General features: G+C 33.3%; 1 protein-coding gene across 12 annotated transcripts in view; it reads left to right on the forward strand.

The window, feature by feature from the left end:
* Positions 1-19,604, forward strand: part of LOC113519076 (protein lap4-like) — a 95,895-nt gene that overhangs the window by 49,681 nt on the left and 26,610 nt on the right. For 11 of the 12 annotated variants that reach the window (XM_052892701.1, XM_052892707.1, XM_052892702.1 and 8 more), the window contains 5 exons: positions 135-293; positions 2,994-3,081; positions 18,264-18,472; positions 18,748-18,881; positions 19,130-19,214. In XM_052892701.1, coding sequence (XP_052748661.1) covers positions 135-293; positions 2,994-3,081; positions 18,264-18,472; positions 18,748-18,881; positions 19,130-19,214 — 675 coding nt within the window. The remainder of the gene's footprint in view (positions 1-134; positions 294-2,993; positions 3,082-18,263; positions 18,473-18,747; positions 18,882-19,129; positions 19,215-19,604) is intronic. The other variant, XM_052892704.1, reaches the window with a different exon arrangement.

Genomic DNA, 19,604 nt, shown 5'->3' on the forward strand with positions numbered 1-19,604 from the left:
GCCGAAATGTTTTAGGGATTAAAATACAGATATAAACTACAAATACTAGAGCGATTTAACAAAGTATCTGGCCGAAGATAGCTGGCAACTGTAATCTTGCGTACGTGTAACATAATTTGGTCGGTGGCGGGTAGCACGGTACGAGGCGTGTGGCGTGGCGTGTGTCGGTGCAAGAGCGGGTGGCGCCAACCGGTGCGGGCGGTCGCTTGCACCGCCGCGATACACCGCATCACCTCAAGAACAAACGCGTCAACCAGATCGACGCGGGCCGCGCACGTGACCTGATTGCGCAGGTGCTGCCAGTCTCAGTGATAAACATGTCTTGTATGATTGGCCTCGCGGAAACCCAGCGATGACTAATATTTTATCGTCAGATAAGCGACTAAAATACTTCCGTTAAACCAGTTAACGAACGCCGAATGTCGTTTATTTTTCATAGCCTTTTTTATCTTTATTTAAATGCGAGATCAAAACGGATGTAATAATTAATTGTCGCGAGATACGTTATAAGTATTATACAATAAATTCATATAATTAAAGCACTTCAATGGCAGGGGAGTATTAGCATATTATGGTTCGCGATACAATCAGCTCTTTATTGTGCTCAATTGCTACCTATCATAAAATGTTAAAAATTCGTCTTACTCCTCAATGTTGCTCTCAAATTAATCTTGAGAATTTTAAAATTAGCGGGGATTTAGGAGAAATGTAACACGCCTGTTTAAGACGGACTTATTTTGCTCCTTTACAAGTAAATGAAAGAATATATTAACATTTAAATTTTATTTAAATTAAGTATTATATTTAAAATCTAATATATCAAAATTATAATAGATAAATAGTAAGGGCACATACCGTGAGGTTCCGGCATAGAATAGGTCACAAATTTCTTTCCCGTGGGTGTCGTAAGAGGCGATTATGGAGGGTGAGGGAAGGGCAGCAGTGTTCCTCTTAAAACATCTTTAAGGCCTGACTGCGGTTACCAATCCGCCTGTCAAGGGTGGCATTTAACTATTAGCAAAACCCTCCTTATTATATGTTCAGCAATGGACAGTTAAAGGCTGATATGATGATGATGAAGGGCGTAATGATTGATGCTCATGTTATGCAGTGTTTCGAATATTCGTGATAATATATGACAAGACTATTATTTATAAGTGTCATTACTAAAATTAACATGTACCTTGTATATAGTTTATGCAAATATTGACACTAGTAAATATTAGCGTTACTGGGTTTCTTGCGCATGACCGCGGTAGATAACATTGTTGTTGTTGTTCTCTAGCACGTTTCTGTATGTAACCTATTTGGATTTGGCTGAAATTTTTTTTAATAACGTGTACGAGTAATCTCGCTGTACGAATTTTCACAGTGTGATTTATTTATGTATTTTGCATGAAATTTAATGCGTTTGCAGAAAAATAGTTCCTAACCTGTAAACATTCGGTGAAAATTCTTAATACGGTTTGCTCTAATGGTCGCTTTGTGTTGTGTTTCGTTCTTGTTTAGTAATAAGAAATTTTCTGTTTTATGGTTATTTTAAATTGATGTACCATATTCACATATTATATATAGCAGTTTCAGTCGTTCATTATCATTTACTTATTTAATTATGATTTTCGTATTATTACAGCCGATATAATTCGCTAGAATAGATTTATTAAGATATAGAGAAAAAGAAAAATTAAATGCCAAACATTCGCAATTCTCGTATTTATTGCGTTCTAGTTTTATTTTAATTTTTTTTATATTAGTGTATTTGGTATAGTAAATTATTTGTGAATTAATTCAATAATTGAACAGTTAGGTACAAACATTTAGCTATTAAGAAATAATTTGTGATGTTGTAGATTATTTATTTATTGGATGATTACAGTGTTTCAATAATTACAATATGGTCTAATTATGTTGTTTAAGTTTCAATAAAAAGTTAGTAAAAATGTTTGTGTAAGATTTTCAAAATATTTAAGATGTTCCTGATCTGATATGTAAAATTATTGATGATTGTTGAGTGTAAATTTGACATAAGTGTTAAAAATCAATGTGCTCATCACTCTAATTTCAAATAGGGCGGTAACAGGCATTAATATATTATTACCGTTATGGTGAACGTAATATAATCTAATATACTTTATAAAGTTGCGCCAAATAGTAAAAGTTGAAGAGATGGAAACTGGCAGAAACAATGGAATCGTGAGATTGTTTCACATCACATTTGCAGGTTGTGAGCACATTAACGTAGAATGTCTATAAAATCTGTAAAGCGGGTAATTCTATAAAGCACTTACGTCCTCTAAAATGCCATAAAATAATTTGCAACTTTCTTGCATACAATAAATTAATATGTATGCATGTTTAACTGCTCGAAATAAATCGGATAACATCAGATCTTAGCGTGTAAATAAGCAATAAATCTGTCAGTGAGTCGCTCCGTTTCTGTAATCACGACCCGACCGTGGGTAATTGTTGGAATACCGCGGGTGTTACGGGCTGGTGCGCGCGGGCCCTCGACCACAACGCTCGCCGTAGACCCTCTGCGAGGCTCGCAGAAATGAGTGCCTTGCACCGCGCAGCTTATAACAATGCTTCGTGTACCGCGATTAATCGATAAGTGAAGTGCCGCTTTCTCAATACAAGTGCTGTGTTAAATAAATCGCCAATAAACACCGGCTAATACAAGTACCAGTTCCTTATCCGTTACCTATTAAAATGAGGTGCTTGAAAGCGGCAGGAGGATGGCTCGCCCGGGTGAGATACCTATGCGAGATAAAGACAGATTTCAATTTAGATTCGACTGCATTTTGTTGTTTGGCTTGCCTCGCTTACGTTTTGTGATATCACTGAACTGTACTTTTATGGTTACATCCTAGTGGCTGCAGCAGATGTCGCTCGTTATACATACATTAAACCTTATTCACTTTTCGCCACTTTATTGCACGATACAATCTACGTGTAAGAATGAAACAGCGTGTAAAATAACAATTTATTTGCAGGCGATTAAAAAACGAGAACAGCAAGAGGAACAACAGAAGACTGATGATGACGAACACGTCGAAGAAGTCACCGGAGACATTGCTGATGGTAAGTAATTTTTGTTTTATATTTAGCGATAAAGGAGAACAATAAAGCAAAATGATATTCGCAATAATATCCTTTCTGATTGTAACATTGTTAATAGTTGTGGAGTTGCAACATTATTTTATATGCTCGTGACTACATTCGGTCGTCTTTCGATCACGAACGTGAATCGAGCGACCCAACTATCACTCTCTCGTCATCACACAGAGGCTCAAATTGCGTTTATTAATGTGAGAAACCCTCGTGTGTCTTTGATCTATTTATATTGTATATGCATATCAATAAGTTAGTGCATTTATTTTAAATTTGACTTACGTTACAAAAATTTGCAAAAAATATATTTTTATAACTTGGAATGATGAACAAGACAAAGGCCCAACTAAATATTAAATAAAAAAAATAATTGTAACCGTCGGTTATAGCTATGAATAACAGCATGGATATCACAATATGAGCATACTATGACGTCCATGCTACTCCGCATGCGTCGCCGTTCCAAATGTAAGAATATTATGCCTCTGTATCTTGTAATTTGTCTCGCATACCTTATGTAAATATAATATTCTGTATTAGAGGACGAACATTATTACTCAAATAAGTCACCGAAGCGTTTTCCATAAGTAACATACGCTTTGAAGCGGAAATTTGTAACCCATTAAAATTGTCGTGGAGCGGAAAAATGGGGCCTAGCAAAAATGTTTCTTATCTACCCTCTTGTTTTATTTTAAGCAATAAGCTGGTCATGTCCAATGATCGTTTTGTATAGAATTGATATCGTAACGTTATCAGCTTATCTCCCGCACTCGGCGTGCCATTTCGCTGCGTACAACGAAGCCCCGCAGTGTTTCACTCATTTGTGGCGGGTCTGCCCGCCATATCACACTTTTGTGAAATTTAATAATCGACTCGCGTGTTTGTCTTCATGCGACCGACGACGAGAATTCATGATCTGTGACCAAACAGAGATACCTAAGTGGGTTGTGACTCAGATTGGATATGAACACAATCGATTAGTTTGAAAACGGTTTGCGTAGACATACCTCGTTGTGTACTAACTTTTGAAACGGTAATACTTTATAGGTTTATCGCGTTAGTGTGTAAAAAAATATTGAAGTGGTTACTAAATCGAGTGCTGGAATGTGAATATACGGAGTCTTTAGCAACATACAAATATGCAACGTCAAATAAATTTATATGTAAATCTTTATTACTCATTCAGAACACAGTGCTTAGTCAAACACCAGTATATTGTGAAGGTCAAACTCGGTTATTGTATTCAAGTTTTAAGTACTGTTCTCGAAAATACTGAGTTTAAATACGTTAGTTATGGACTGATTTGCTCCGTTTTACCTTAAAATTATAGAGTTTAGACCCTGTACCTGTTGTTCGCTACCAACTTTCTCTGGTAACAGTACTATGCAGTTACTTAATTGTTTATAGCGAGCATTACTGTCACCATCGCACCGTTCTCAGCGCTGCTGAACTTATAACTTTCCCACACTTACTTAAAGCGATCTCTTAATTTTCGTGGTCCTATACAAACAAGGCCTGAGAATTCCGTCCGTGTGTGAATTATGTACGGTGTGGTACCGTCGTATTCCTATTAAATTGTTAATGGTTATATTTGATTTGCAAACAGTAACACGTTTGTTAACATTTAGACTTGCGCTGTGTCGAAACGTTTACATTTCATGCTCATCTGATACGCGATAAAATTCCTACAGAGATACGGTCATAGCGATTTCTTCTACAACGATATCTTAGTTTCTGCAATAAAATGTCCCACTTCGGTGCTTCTTTTGTCCTACTTGTTCCTACTTCTAAACCTTAGTAGAGCATGGCACTTTTACTATATAAAGGCACGTGTGACCAGTGTGACATAACTTTTAAAGTAAATCGCAGTTAACACCTAACTAATAAGCTAGTTTCACAGTATGTATATAAATTTTGTTAAGATTTTGTGACTATTGCTTGGCTCATTGTCGCAAATGAAAAGACTGACAAATATTCAAAGGGCAGAATTAAATTAATTTTACGCAATAACATGTTAATACTGATGATAATAAATAACATGTTCGCGGATCCAAACAGCCTCGATACCTTGAGTATTAATTCACGGCTATTAGCGTGTAATTAATTGAACCGCGCGAAACAGTTCTCACAATTATCATGAAATAACTAACGATTCCAGATCTCAATATCAATGAGGATGGTTTCTTGTATGTAGAGGTGTGTCCTGACTTGAGTATAACGAATCACCTTGACCTGACAATGTTCCCTTTTATATTCGTAACTGTTGTAATATCAATGTGCGATAGAAGGCAAAAGATAGATCTAATGCATATGTCATGACATCGCACTGAACACGCCTCACGAATACGAAATTAGAGGAGTGTTTCATAGAACAAGTCATATCTAACAATGTGCCTTTAGGGAAAAGATAGGTAGGTAGGTAGTTATTTGTTTGTTCATGGTACGTGTAATTGAACTGACAATATTATCTTATCAATTTCAATAATAATGATTTCAGTGTCAGTCGTACATTACATTCTTGATTGTTGTGTTGTGTGTATTGTATCATTCGTGACTGATTTCTTTGAGTTTGTTAACGTCGTTGTTAAAGTTACACTGAATACAATATGATACCGTAATTTGTATATTTATTAAGACTTGCATCTGAGATTTGAAATTTACATAGTTATCTGTTAATTTAAATATTCTATGCAAGTTATTATGTAGATTATCAAACATGATTTAAAAAAATGCATTTATATTTCGTCATACTAAATCAATATTTAATAATTTGACAATATTTCGACAATGACGTTACTATAATTAAATTTAACGGTAGCCGAATTATCTGTATCTAATATGATTATAATTGTGTACATTTTTTAAATTTATAAATATTATTGAGTCATTACAGGTATTCAAGTACATGTCGTACTCTATCGATAGTTGCCTGCGGTGATATATCTTACTAACTTGCACTAATTTCTCTACCTTTTTTCTTAAGGTCATCAGATTTAATTCGCGTTCGAAATTTGATTGATACGGCGTGATCTTATCATGTCATAATATATAAATACCATTGTGTGGATTAACTGTTAACTGCCTTACCTTTTACTATCGACAGTTTCTCTCTCAAATTTTTATTTTTACCTGTCCATACACTACTTTTCTCCCACGGGAATTAACAGTACCTTTGTCTATGAGTCGCGTCGATGTTTCAGCTTTGGTGTTTTAACCTCAATTAACTCTGACAACGCCGATCTTGTTCTCGGTCTTGTGGTCATTTACTAATACATCATCGTTCATTATTCATCGCTTATGAACAGCGTTGTAAACGTCATTTACTTTCTTCATGATAAGTTACTTTGTTGTATAATAAGCTCTATGAGTTATAATTAATTTGTTATTATGTTAGAAAGTTTCTAATTCCAGCACTCGAAATGTCAGTGTGATATTTAATAAAAAAAAAAAATGTATGTGGGATAAACGGTATTGCAGTATCTACTTATGTTAGTATGTGAAATTTATTAATATGAAAGACAAAAGACTGCAATTGAAATTAAGTGTCCGTTCAGACGGTTCACTCACGCGTAACAATCTAAGAAGTAGTAACAGAAGTATAGGAAGCACAGGAAGTAATAGCAGCGCTGGTTTACCCGTGAGTGAAATTTTTGCTATTGATCGTTTCGATCCACCGCAAAACAGACCTTTCGTTATTCTCGACAAGTACAAACGAAAACCCAATCAATACCCAGGACAAAGCCTACCAGCTCTGAATCAAGATGAACCAAAACATAATAGCCTTCCGAATAGAAGAAATACGACGTACATTGATTATCCAGAATCAGAATTTTCGCCGTATATATATGCGCACCAATATCCCATCCAATATATGCCAATTTTTCAACCACTACGATATGAAACACTTTATGAGAATGCAGAGGGGCCAATGTTTGGGTCTTTGCCTCGTTCAATGACTTCGATGCACTATAATCAAAATGAAACCGTACCAAATACTGGCAACTATACTTTGCCAGTGAGATCGGGGCCAAGACGAGTGCGTATCAGCGAGGGCCAACCCATTGTGCACGGATATGGTATGTCGTGATGTAATTTAACACGATGTTTATTTTTATTTCTTTAATATAAATTTAAATTACTTTATTATAAGGTATTCGATACCGCTTATGGAAAGATACTTTCGACATGATAACAATGTAATTAAGTGTATCTATCGTACTTGAGTCTTGTCAAACGCAAATTACTATATCCACATTTAGTAAAGTTATTAAACTGCAAACTGTTTTATCGGAGAGAAACTGGCCTTGTAGAAAGCTTTGAATAGAGACCAATGTTGTCTTTAACCAGCAATATATCACAATGTAGCTGTCACTGCTATAAATTTTCGCTTTCGACAGTCCTACTGTATTTATAGGAAAATTATTTACATTTACAAACAATTCTATTGTTAGAGTCCAGTAACTTGATTGCTATTTTATTTTATGGATAGAGTTAACCGTGATAATAATTGTCTATATATATCTATATCTAGAGTTTAGGATATAGTTTGGTCTCTATTCTTATTTACATCCCATTCATTTAACAATATTAATCAATTAATTTGTTCGATATTTATTTATATATATGTATGTACGTATAGCGATCGTCAGAAAAAAAGGCTGTTTATTTTGTGCAAAAAAATATATATTTATATATGTTGACTCGTGTATTGTGTCATAAACATTCAGGTTTATAACATACTTACGCTCAAACTTGGTGTATTTGATTAAAATTATTGTCATATTCTTTATATGTTTTTATACGTGTGTGCGTAAGTGGGCCGAGAGCTAGTCAGCCCTCTCGAGGGACGGACAACAATAGCTGCAGCAGGGCACTCTCCCCGCACTTATTGGTGCGCTCTAATGAACCACACCGATATCAGGTGCACGACGCAGACGCCCCTGTCGTCAGTACCTCATACACCTCCACATTATATACTTTTATATTTTGGAGACTTACAAAACATTTATACGTAAAACACTGGCGGTAAAAATGGCGGTGACTAAATCAGCAGTCCGTGGCGTTATGTGTTCTATTATGGAATTCACTTTCAAAGCAAGTAAGGCTAATGTCTTTCTACACGGGACCTATCCAGTTTCCTATTCGTAAGAGAAAGCATTTTTATTGTTATAGTAATCGGCGTAATCTATTATTTTTTTTTGTCTAATTTCCTTCAGTCTTCGTGAGTGTGCAGAGGTCAGTACCGTTATGATTTGTTCCGCTTGATATGTCTGAAGTCACTTCTTTGGTATGTGCATAAAACAACTTGCTTAATAGAAGGCCGATGACAAATAAATATATTATATTTAGTCTAGTGTGTCTAATTTGATTAGTCTGTTCTTTTTTCACCTTAGAATATTTTACTAGTTTATATCTATACTCTAAACCAATAAAGAAGAAAGATTTGATTGTTTGTTTATAATCGATAAACTCAAAAACTAGTCAACCGATATTTTCTATAGGTGAAATTCTTTTACCTATAGAACGGTACCGTTATCAATAATATAGGCTATTTATTATTTATTTACGAAAAATTCTGGATTGCTAGTTTTTTAATATAGTAAAACCAAGATTCAGGGTTTATTCCTTGCTTAACCTGAAAATGTCTGTTCCCGCGCGCATATTCTAGAATTTCTAATTGTTGTTGTGGTTTAATAGATCCATCAAGACATTTATTTTTTATGGATAAAAACATCTTATTTAAAAGAGTTTAGAATGATACATGAAATGATGATATTGAGTTTTTATAATAAACTAATGGATGTATACATATTAATAGATCTCCAATCACAATCGATCTCATTATAATTGTATAATAATTTTCGATATCAGATAGAAAGTATAACGAGATCAATGTTTCTGAGGAGGTTATTTAACTCGACTGGCAACAAGTAACGGATGCGCTTTCGTGTGGCAGTCGCGGGAGGCGCTTGGCACCACAGGACTGTGCCCGCACAAAGTTCGTGCACCGATGCCCGATAGAATAGGAGACGAGCACGATTGACATTAGTGAACTCGAAACTTAGCTGAAAATAAAGCCTCTTTGTGCATATTATAAACCACTCTGGTACTTAGTTCCATTGAGAATAGCACAATATTTATATACTAGCTGGTCATGCAAAAGTTATTTTGTCACATAAATTAGGAATAGGGACACCCTAATCACCTAGCGGCGTGAAAAATGATGTAAAATAATTACTCTAGAATACAAGTTTTCATGTTTTTATATTACTTAAAATATTTTAATTGTTTATTGGATGCTGTTTTTTAATCCAGTACTTGTTTCTGGAGTTGTACATGACGTGTTGTTTGTATACGAAAAATAAAATAGTTTACGGTAGATGAACAAAAAGAAGTATAGTGCGTAATCCGGATGATTATTTATTAATATTTCTGCATTTGACTTCTTTCCGAATATCGTGTTCATATTATTAAGTGTGCGGACGCGTTATTAGCATTATGGTAAAGGAACGTTCCTTTACAAGGGTAAATTTAATACTCGACAAACAACAACTCTCATATGACCATTGCTGTCACTTGTCTTTTTTTTTAAATCAAACTTGTAATGTCCGGTCAGTGTGTACCCTTGTTATCTTTTCTGCATGTGGAGATACACAAATTTAACTGTAATATTAAAATATCCGCATAAAAATATCATCACATAAAAATATCCGCATCGTAGAAATCGGAATTGCCTTTTTAATACTTTAAATTTTAACTGCTCAATGTTTTAAACACATTAAAACCAGGTTTGAAATTAGAAAAAACTCTAAAGTAATATTTTGTTTTTATAAATTATCTACTGCGGAACATTTCTCTTTCTTTATTCATTTCAGATTGAGTAATAAACAAATCTTTATTACATAGATACTCCTGTCAGTCATGAGATCACGAACATAAATTACTAGGTTTTACTTTCGAAACACGATAAACTAATGTCAAAGACTGTTATTTGGGATATGTTATTATAATGTTATATACAAAAAACACCTTTCGCCGTACCGTAATTAACGTTGGTAGTGTACTCACGTTTTTCTTTTGCATTATCAATCTTCACGCATCCGCGTCTCAACATTGTGAAAGTCCTTGTTATTGTGTATTGGCCTTTTGAACTTTGATTAGAAATATTGTTATTATTATGGTTATGCTACATAACATTTAATTGCCTCCATCTTCATACCTTTATCTCATCAGTTATCGATCAGTTTCATTACGATTCTTATCTCGGATTAGTAATCTAGACAGATTCTCCATTATATCTTTCTATTCCGTTGTAGCCATCTATCTACTTCATTCTAAATCAATTCCGCCGTAATGATCCTATATCCTATGAGTATATACCTTAAGTTTCTCCCGTTATTATGTGAGAGCTATCAAGCTGACCGCAGTACATATAATAAGTGGTACATAGAATTGCAACGGGTTCAGGAAGCCCTGCGGTTTACATCCGTGCTGTGGGCGTGGATCTCGAAAGTGAACCTGCGAAATGAGTTATTGAAGCGTGTCGACAATATGATACCATGCGAACACGATACTTCGTTCATAACAGTTTATTTTACACTTTTATCTTCTGTCAAGATTTGGTGATTTAAATCGTAATTTATTTTTTGTTTTCACCATAACTGTATGTTGTCACTTCATTTCAGAATTTATATCAAAGTTTGTTTCTGAAAGTAGAGTTTTCTTCTTATTCATAAAAACATAGACGTGCTTAATGTTATAGTTAGTTTTAATTATTTCTTTTTCATTTGAGTACAATTGTTAATGTATATATTCTCAGTGAAAGAGTATTAAAAAAAAATCGTTTTCTTTTTATGAATAAGTAAGGTACACGTTCAGAATTTAACGGGAATTACCGTAAATGTTAGTGTTTCTGTGTGGAAAGATTTTGTATGCGCTAAAAATTGCGGTTTGTAGCGTATCCACCTACGAGATCACCCTGGCACAGAATACATAATATAAATACACCGCTAATAACCGTTACTTGAATCGAAGACGAATAAGCAGATGCTTGCAAGGAAATTATCCTTTTGAGAACAAGTTCGTTAGTGTCAGTGGGTCTGTGAGCCGATTATGTTTGACACGTGCCGCATTTAATTGGCACCCTTGCATACATTAATCATCGCGTAGAGTGCAAACTGCACGAACTGTCTATGTAGATCACTCGTCTAACTGCAATTCGAAAGCTGAAATGCATACAGCTCCTGCTTAATAATTTACATTTAACTGAAAGCTGTATCCCGCTAGGAACGTAGTAGTTTCTAAGTTTCTCCAATTAATATAAACTGTTATATATAATGCTATGCTTTAACCTTTAAGGAAATATGTAGTTAGTTTTCTAAAGATAAATCAATATTTATCTGCATCCCGTGGCTTTGCTCGCGTGAATTAGCATGTAAAGTATTCTATGTACTTAGTAAGGTATAACCTACCTATGTACCAAATTTCGTTCAAATCCGTCCAGTAGTTTTGCGTGCTCATCCATCCATCCATACAAACTTTTCCATTTATAAGATTAATAGGATTATTTATTGGGCTTCACTAACACATTTGTATACATCAGTATTATATCAGTTATAAAGCAGTAATATCTTAACAAATTAGATCATTTGCTTACCAGAAATATCAATATTTATTTTAAAAATGTAGAGCATTAAAATCACTAACGGTAATTCTGGTATACCTAATATAGAAGTAATAAAGACAATGGCATTTTTATTTGCATTTTATATGAAAATAGATAAATAAATAAAATATATGCTTTCATATTGATAAAGTGAAGAAATTAAAATAAATAATCAATATCAAAAATATTTACTAGACAATTGTCTCTTACATGAGTTTATTTTTATTTTCACCGTAATGTATCTTTTAAATTTATTTTAAAATAGTATCGTAATATAATATATCATAATAACAACAAATATGCATTGTATACATTGACTTGAATAGACCGATCTAAAAAGAATCGAAAGTGCACTCATAACGATCAGTGGTAGTGTAAACGCGATCTATTGATGCAGATAATGGGTAGGTAATGCGAGGGTAAAAATAAAAGGAGTCGGTATGCATCAGGTTTAGACTTTCTATTTTTATTCGAGCGGAGAGGTCGCGAACGCGGGCGCCGGCGCCGCAGCCTCCGCATCTCTCGGTGGTAGCTATGAGCGCGCGCATTCCATCAGCGTTTGCGCCCCAGGCTGCGCGCACGCACGCGATTCGTTCCAAACTTTTATCTTCGTGCTGTTTGTTTTGATTTGACGTGCCCAAGTATAGACTGTTTTTTCAAGTATTCCCTTGGGTATTGGCTAGGAATTTATAAAGATTGAATGTGGTTCGATCTATTATTGAAATTGGACAATGACCGATTCGGAATGCGTTAGGCTGAACTGCTGGCCAGTGCTTCTAGTTGATTGATGTTCGATACGAGCCAGATACTATCATAGTAAAAGCCGGTAATTCTACTTCCACCTACGGATATTACCGCTCCTTGTTCAGGAAATAAAAGGGGACTAGTTTGAACCAAGGAAATGGGTGTGATAAGGAGGAAAAAGCGTAAGTTAATTTTTGTGTTTAAGTTATTTATAAAGTATTAGTGTAAGTATTTTTCTAATTTCGTTTAATTTGATTACATTTTAAATTACAATATTATCTTTTAATATTAATATTAGGTGCATGAATATTTATTACACAGATTTATTGTGATGCAACCTAAACAATATTGACTAAAAATAATAATTTAAATCCTAATATTTATATAATAAGATGCCCGTATTATTATAACTTTTCATTAATACTGAAAAGTTAACACTCGATCTTTTTTAAAATATCCATTACGTATCGGAGTCGTAATTTGCTTTATAATGACAGTGTCAACAATAACTTTGCAAGTCTAGGCTATGTAATTACCTCTCTAGGAAATTAATTCATTTATCTACGTTGTTATTAATGTAATATTTCATTTCCGATATTGATGTCCTGTGATTAGAATAAAAGTATTAACGATTGGATTTTTTTATATATTACTTACACTTAATTTTAACCTAGTTCAAAAACGGAGTACAAAAAGTGAACCTACTTTTATATTAATGTTTACCTAGCATGGCCCTAGCATCCTAATTAATTGAAAAAGATATTTAAATATTAATCGTACAGTTGCTATATTAAATTATATAAAAAAAAAAATTGTTAAAATTTAAGTGGGCTGTTAATAATATATGTATGAGAAATATTATAATCAGTGCCATGCAAGCAATGTGACAAATTGTCAATTACGAATTTATAATTATAACATTTGATGATTTTAGCGAATCGAGTCCGAAAATATAAAACATAAAAATGCGCACTGCTCTTTTTCAATGGGACCAAATTTTTCAATTTCACTTGGTTTTGCAATTGGACCAAAACATACAATTTTATAAGTTTATACCGTATTTTAACGACATATTTTCTTTTTGTAGCCGATAGTTGATATTTAACACTACGATCGATATTGATGTTACTCAATCTGAAAGTTTATTACTTTTTTGTATTTTTTTTTCTGCTGTTATTCGAAACTGTTATTAAAATATACATCGATATTTCTTTCAATTAATCTTCTCAATTTGAATAACTGTTTGATAAAAAAAAGTATTTATAAATAAAAATAACAACTTTCTAATACGTAGTTAATTTACTCTTGATCAATTTATATCGTAATTTAAGTTTTTATAATGAATACGGCTTTAATAATTCATTACAAATGTACTTATTTCGTTTATTTTTAAGATGTTTTTGTTTCAAATAAGGTATTCTCTGGCTATAATAGAATCATATATTTGCAAAACTGTAATTATCGTGCCAATTTTCTGTTGAAGCGTCTTTGTTATCAGTCAATCTTTTCTTCTCAAGACGCATGTTCAATAAGTGTCGTTTTAAATGAAAAAACTTTACCTACAATAATTATAGAACAGATTATGATTGCTGCTTGAATAGGTCGTACGTAATATTTATATTCCACTTCGAGAATCCACATTGTGAAGGTGAAACGGTAGTAGTTCATGTATGCGGTCATCGCTTACTTACGTATTTTATTTGGGAGCGTCGTAAGGCCAGGGACATAAACACTATATGTAAGTGGAATTTAAGCGTGACATGTGTTAACGGCAATGATAATGATATGATAGTTATTAACTTATATTCGTGTAGAGGGGTATGTAAGTAATAATGTCTTGTGGCTTCTATTTAACTGTGATCTGGATGATCGATTTCAAAGTTAAATCAAACAATATTTTTTATTATGTAAATGGTTTTACATACGTCATTTAGACAATACGAAATAAAAAAAATACAATGGATTACATAATACCTATTTACGCAATTAATACATAATACCATTTCTAAACCAGTAATTAGAGCCGTGACGAATAAGTCCGGATAATCTATATTCGGATAATCGAGATACTACTGTTGTCTAACTAATTACACAAGGATATGTAGCATGTAGTGCAAGGTAAAAGTACTGAATATTTTCACGTCGTATATACATTTAATTGAGTTAATAGCTTTCTGCATAGACTGAGGTTTCCGCGTAACCTTCACTTCAAGAATTTAATATTGTCTATTTGTTTGTACGCATATTTTGTAACTGCGTAATAGGTAGTTATATAAGTGTTCGATGTTATTGATGGACTCGCTACTAAGGTTCTATTCTAACTATACTACTTGTAGGCCTTTATGTTTGCTTTACCTTCGGAAATTATGTCATACTTTAATATATCTCATGATTTTTTATTTTGTTTTATGATTCCACTATGATTGATCTAAGATTCTGTTCTTGTTTCTTAAATATATCTTGGAATAGGTAAAAACATTGTAAACTTATCATAATCCTAACCTTCATAACGATAGTTTGTACACGATTTAAAAAAAAAAGGTAATTTAAATATTATATGAATTTGAATTCAGATTCATAGTGTTCTAGATAAACACGAATTACATGTATTAACGTAATGGTTGTAGGTCACATCTGATTGAAATGAAGTCATATGTTTTGTAGTTACGACTATGTCTCGAGGCCGCGCCGTACAGGCGCAGCCATAGTACGTACCTTCCGCACTAAACATTTATATCCATTAAGCATTACCGGCCACAATCATTAAATCAAATTGCTCCTCTTAATTTAACATTAACGGTTCAGCCTCCAAGCTTTTACCCGTCATATTAGCAATTTACATTGCAACAGCATTTTCCCTTATTAGATTGATTGCTCTGTGCACACGTAGTATTTTCACTACGCGTTAACAAGATTTTATTATCATAACCAGTGTCATCTTATGTATCTTAAACAAATACGACAATTTGTTCAATAATTTTGTAATATTTGTTTATGTTATTAATAATAATACTATTGATAATAATTTTAACTTTCACCTGTCGATTACAATTCATTTGGAATAAAGTTACAACTGGTCCTACAGATGAGAATTATCCAATAAAATAAGACTACTGTAGACGGCTAGTCACGAATCCTTCTACAAACTATCACGATTCTGTTTAAGGCACAATAGTTGCGTCGTTATTCTATTAAGGTTATCCCAGGGTGAAAGTATCTCTTCTGATTGGCTATTGTGGTTACCTACGCAGGATGAGCGTTCTGGATCATGACTTCACTCTGCCCATTCAATCGTCTTGACACATTGATTGTCATGCGATCGAAACGGACTCACGATCATTTGTGATACAATTCTCTATTTACTTTGTGATTTGTTAAAGATAGAAACGTAGTTGCATAATTACATAAACGTATCATTAATTAATGTCAGATTCTATAGTAAGCACTTTTGTTTAGTAAGCATTAGTCATTTATTAACCATTATGCTTCATATTGTTCACATAACCATTATCATAATGTAACGAAAGTGAAAATGATTGACAAAAAAATGTAACGTGATTACGAGATAGATGATGGCTTTTGTTTTAGGAATCGATTGTTGCTTTTACTCCCTGTGAAAGGCAAATGGTTTCTCTATCCTGTATAATGATACTCTATCACGTAATATCGTGACGGTGTCGTTTCATTTTGTTTATGATATTTAAATGTCACGATACTGCCTGACCTTGTACAATAAAGTGTAATATTTTACTGTATCCTTTCAGTAGATTAGGCTGTGCTCATGAGATTGAATGATTTCAGTGCAAATAGGTACTCTGTGATACCCGTAAGCCATTACAGCTCTTGCATGTAATATATTCAATTTTTTCTAGTGTATGTGTCTGTAAGACTGACTTCTGTTATTAATGTGTTATAAGGTTAATTGCTTTTTATTCTCCCGACATAGGTCGAGTTACATCAATAAGGTGTCGATTTACTCCTCTGGGTGTAGTATGACCTTACACTTGATTAGCAATTGTACCTACTCATTGCGCATTACGTGAGATTCATCGAACCGAAACTATGCACTTCTTTTTACAAGATAATATTTATGTATTGTTAATTTATTTATCTTATCGTAGACTGTTTATCTATAAATATAACCTAATAAATTCCGTGTTGTTAATTTTTATTTCCGTTTCAAATCTAAAAATAAAGTCCATCTTTAGTTAAAATAAAGTGATTATTAGTGTAATCGTTTCTATAATTTTTTAGTTCTTTTGGTATGTTATATTACCTTGTCATCGGTGTTAGTGGTCTAATACAAAAACAAATTAAATATTTTTGGGGTTAAAATGTCATCTCATTAGCTGGTATTGGATTGGATTAGTTAGATTTTAAGTGTTTATAAGAGAGATATGCAATGACATACGAATAACAAAGTTCAAAGTTATAATATTGAAATTAAAAACAAGTTTTTGTTTATTCTGTTGTCAGCTTGCCTGTGACATTTACATATGTGGATTTAAATTGACGCCATGACGGCATATACTTTGCATGTCAATATTAGCCCTAAATTAGTATCAACGAAATCTAATTGTCTGCTGCTAACTTTTTGAGAAAACTGCACTAGATATTGCATTTTCTAAAGGTATTTTAGTGTGGGAGGAGCTTGCTGCAATAATAAGTTTTTCTAATGTCAAAAGCAAATAGTTTTATTAGTTTTTATATAAAGATTATTTTGAGATACTTGCGGCATCTACACATATATTACATATGATTGTGCCATTATAACTTTAAATTGTAGACAGCTTATAAGTAGGTATATTGAAATAGTTGTTTATTGTTTAAATGCTAGTTAAATCGAGATGATTTTTCATCATTTCATGATAATCAGTTTAGCCTTATCAAGATAATTAAGTTATGGTTCGTTTTTCGATACTTGACACAAAATGCGAATTCACTGTTCGAATATTACAAAATTTAAATCATGGACAGTCAATCACTAAACCATTGATCAATTAATTTTAAATATGTTCCGATAAATTGCTTATTTAATTTAATAGCCATAATAAATATTATCTAAAGCTATTTATCTACGTATGTACCTACCACTATTTATAGTTCAGACACTTAAAAGTCCATCGTGAAAGTTTATTGTAAGTACTTACGTGCATTTTATGTTTATTGAAAGTTTAATTGTCTATAAATGTCGTATAAGACAAGAAAACTTTAATCGAATGAAATTGATCAATTAGGTACTAATCGGTATATGGGTATCATAAATACATAAATAAAAAAATAAATTTTTTACCACTTTAAATTTTGTTTTCAAAGTAATTATGGCTGATTTCCTCTATTATCATATTGTTCGTAGGTGAGGAATGCAAATGGTTATGTGTAGTTATGCTCACGTTATGTGTAGAAATCAAAATATGAAAATCACCATATTTGAATAGGGACATCAAATCGGATAACTTTGTATAGTGTGATGATTGTAGACTATATTAAAATTTTCAACAAAATTTAATTTCTTACATAATATACAAATAAAAATGTAACGGAATATTTTTGTTCGTACAAATCACAAAAAAAAAGGTGGAATAAAGCACAATGCACCAGTGTAAAAGAATGACATTTTAAAAAAAAATCCTATACTAAGTGTAGTACGTGTAGGCTAGTATAACGAGAGAGACCGGTGGCCAGTAGCGGGAAATTATATGTTATAAATAAGTAAAGGATACTTATAATCTTTTTTTCTCAGGTGAATCAGTCGTCTCCGATCGGGCGGAAAGCGAAGCGCGCATAGTGAACGACCAGCGGTGCATAGAGGTGCGAATCGCTCGAGCCGCCGGCGGTCTAGGGCTGAGCATCGCCGGCGGTCGGGGCTCCACACCCTACATCGGGAACGATGACGGCATATTCATATCGCGGGTCACCCCTAACGGGCCTGCGTATCTAGCCGGACTCAGGGTGAGCGCTTTATTGTCCACAGAAGATTTATAGCTCCGCAGCAAATTATTTGTTAAATTAACCTTCGTGACTATTAGCCATACTGCGGAAATGTTTCAAGTTTACCCAAATTAAGATGTTTTGAGTATTTACAATCGAGGTTAGTTGATTTTGTTGATTGTATTTTAATAAACCTTATCATGTTTCTGTTTAACAATGTTTACTATAAATAAATCGTCGGTGGTTTCATCATTTGATGGTAAATAACATTAAAATACAATTCTACTGTTATGCAGGTTGGCGATAAGGTGCTTTCAGTAAACGGTACGTCGGTCGTGGAGGTAGATCATTATTATGCAGTAGAAGTACTTAAGGCCAGTGGTCCAGTTTTAACTCTTGTCGTCACAAGAGACTCGCCAAATTCAACAAGGTAATATTTTGTATTATATTGCTTAACTTAATATGAAAAACTCATTACTTGTAATTTTAAAACCAGCAATAAACACTTATTATAAAGAGCAATGAATTCTGCTACCTTTTTGCTTGGTCATCGTTGTCGAGTGCATTGAGTCATGTTAATCATAAAGAAGTCACTGAACTAAGTAAATAACTCATTTTGTTTTTTTTTTCTTATAATCGTGAAATGCATGTTTTGTAATCCTTATGTACATACTTTAGGACACACAGCCGGGCGCCAAGTGGAGCGAGCCACCATTCTGTGTCGAGCACTACTGATACAGTATCAACCCTAGAAAATGGACAGGTTTGTGCTTAAATTACATTAAATTCTTAAAATATGATTTTGTTTATTCAACTTATCAAGAAATAAAATGTTCATACACTATTCATATTTTATTTAACGTAATATGTCACGGTAACCAAAAATGTAGGAAGCCTTTCATTCTGAAAAAAAAAAAACTGCTACTGCTACTTATAAGGAAATGACTCCTTGTTTTGAAAAGATCCACGCTACCTTTGTTGTATTTAAAGCCCTCTAATGTGGGAAGCTATATTTAGATAAAATATATATGCTTACTTACAATTATAATCCTTGGCACTGTTGTCAAAGGTTTTAGTCGACCATTACCGTTATGGTGAATGTAACACTCGACATGCTCACATTGCGCCGAGTATATTAAAATATAACTTGAAA

Source organism: Galleria mellonella, unplaced genomic scaffold (assembly GCF_026898425.1).
Source record: "Galleria mellonella isolate WM207_F2 unplaced genomic scaffold, CSIRO_AGI_GalMel_v1 utg165, whole genome shotgun sequence".
Lineage (NCBI taxonomy): Eukaryota > Metazoa > Arthropoda > Insecta > Lepidoptera > Pyralidae > Galleria > Galleria mellonella.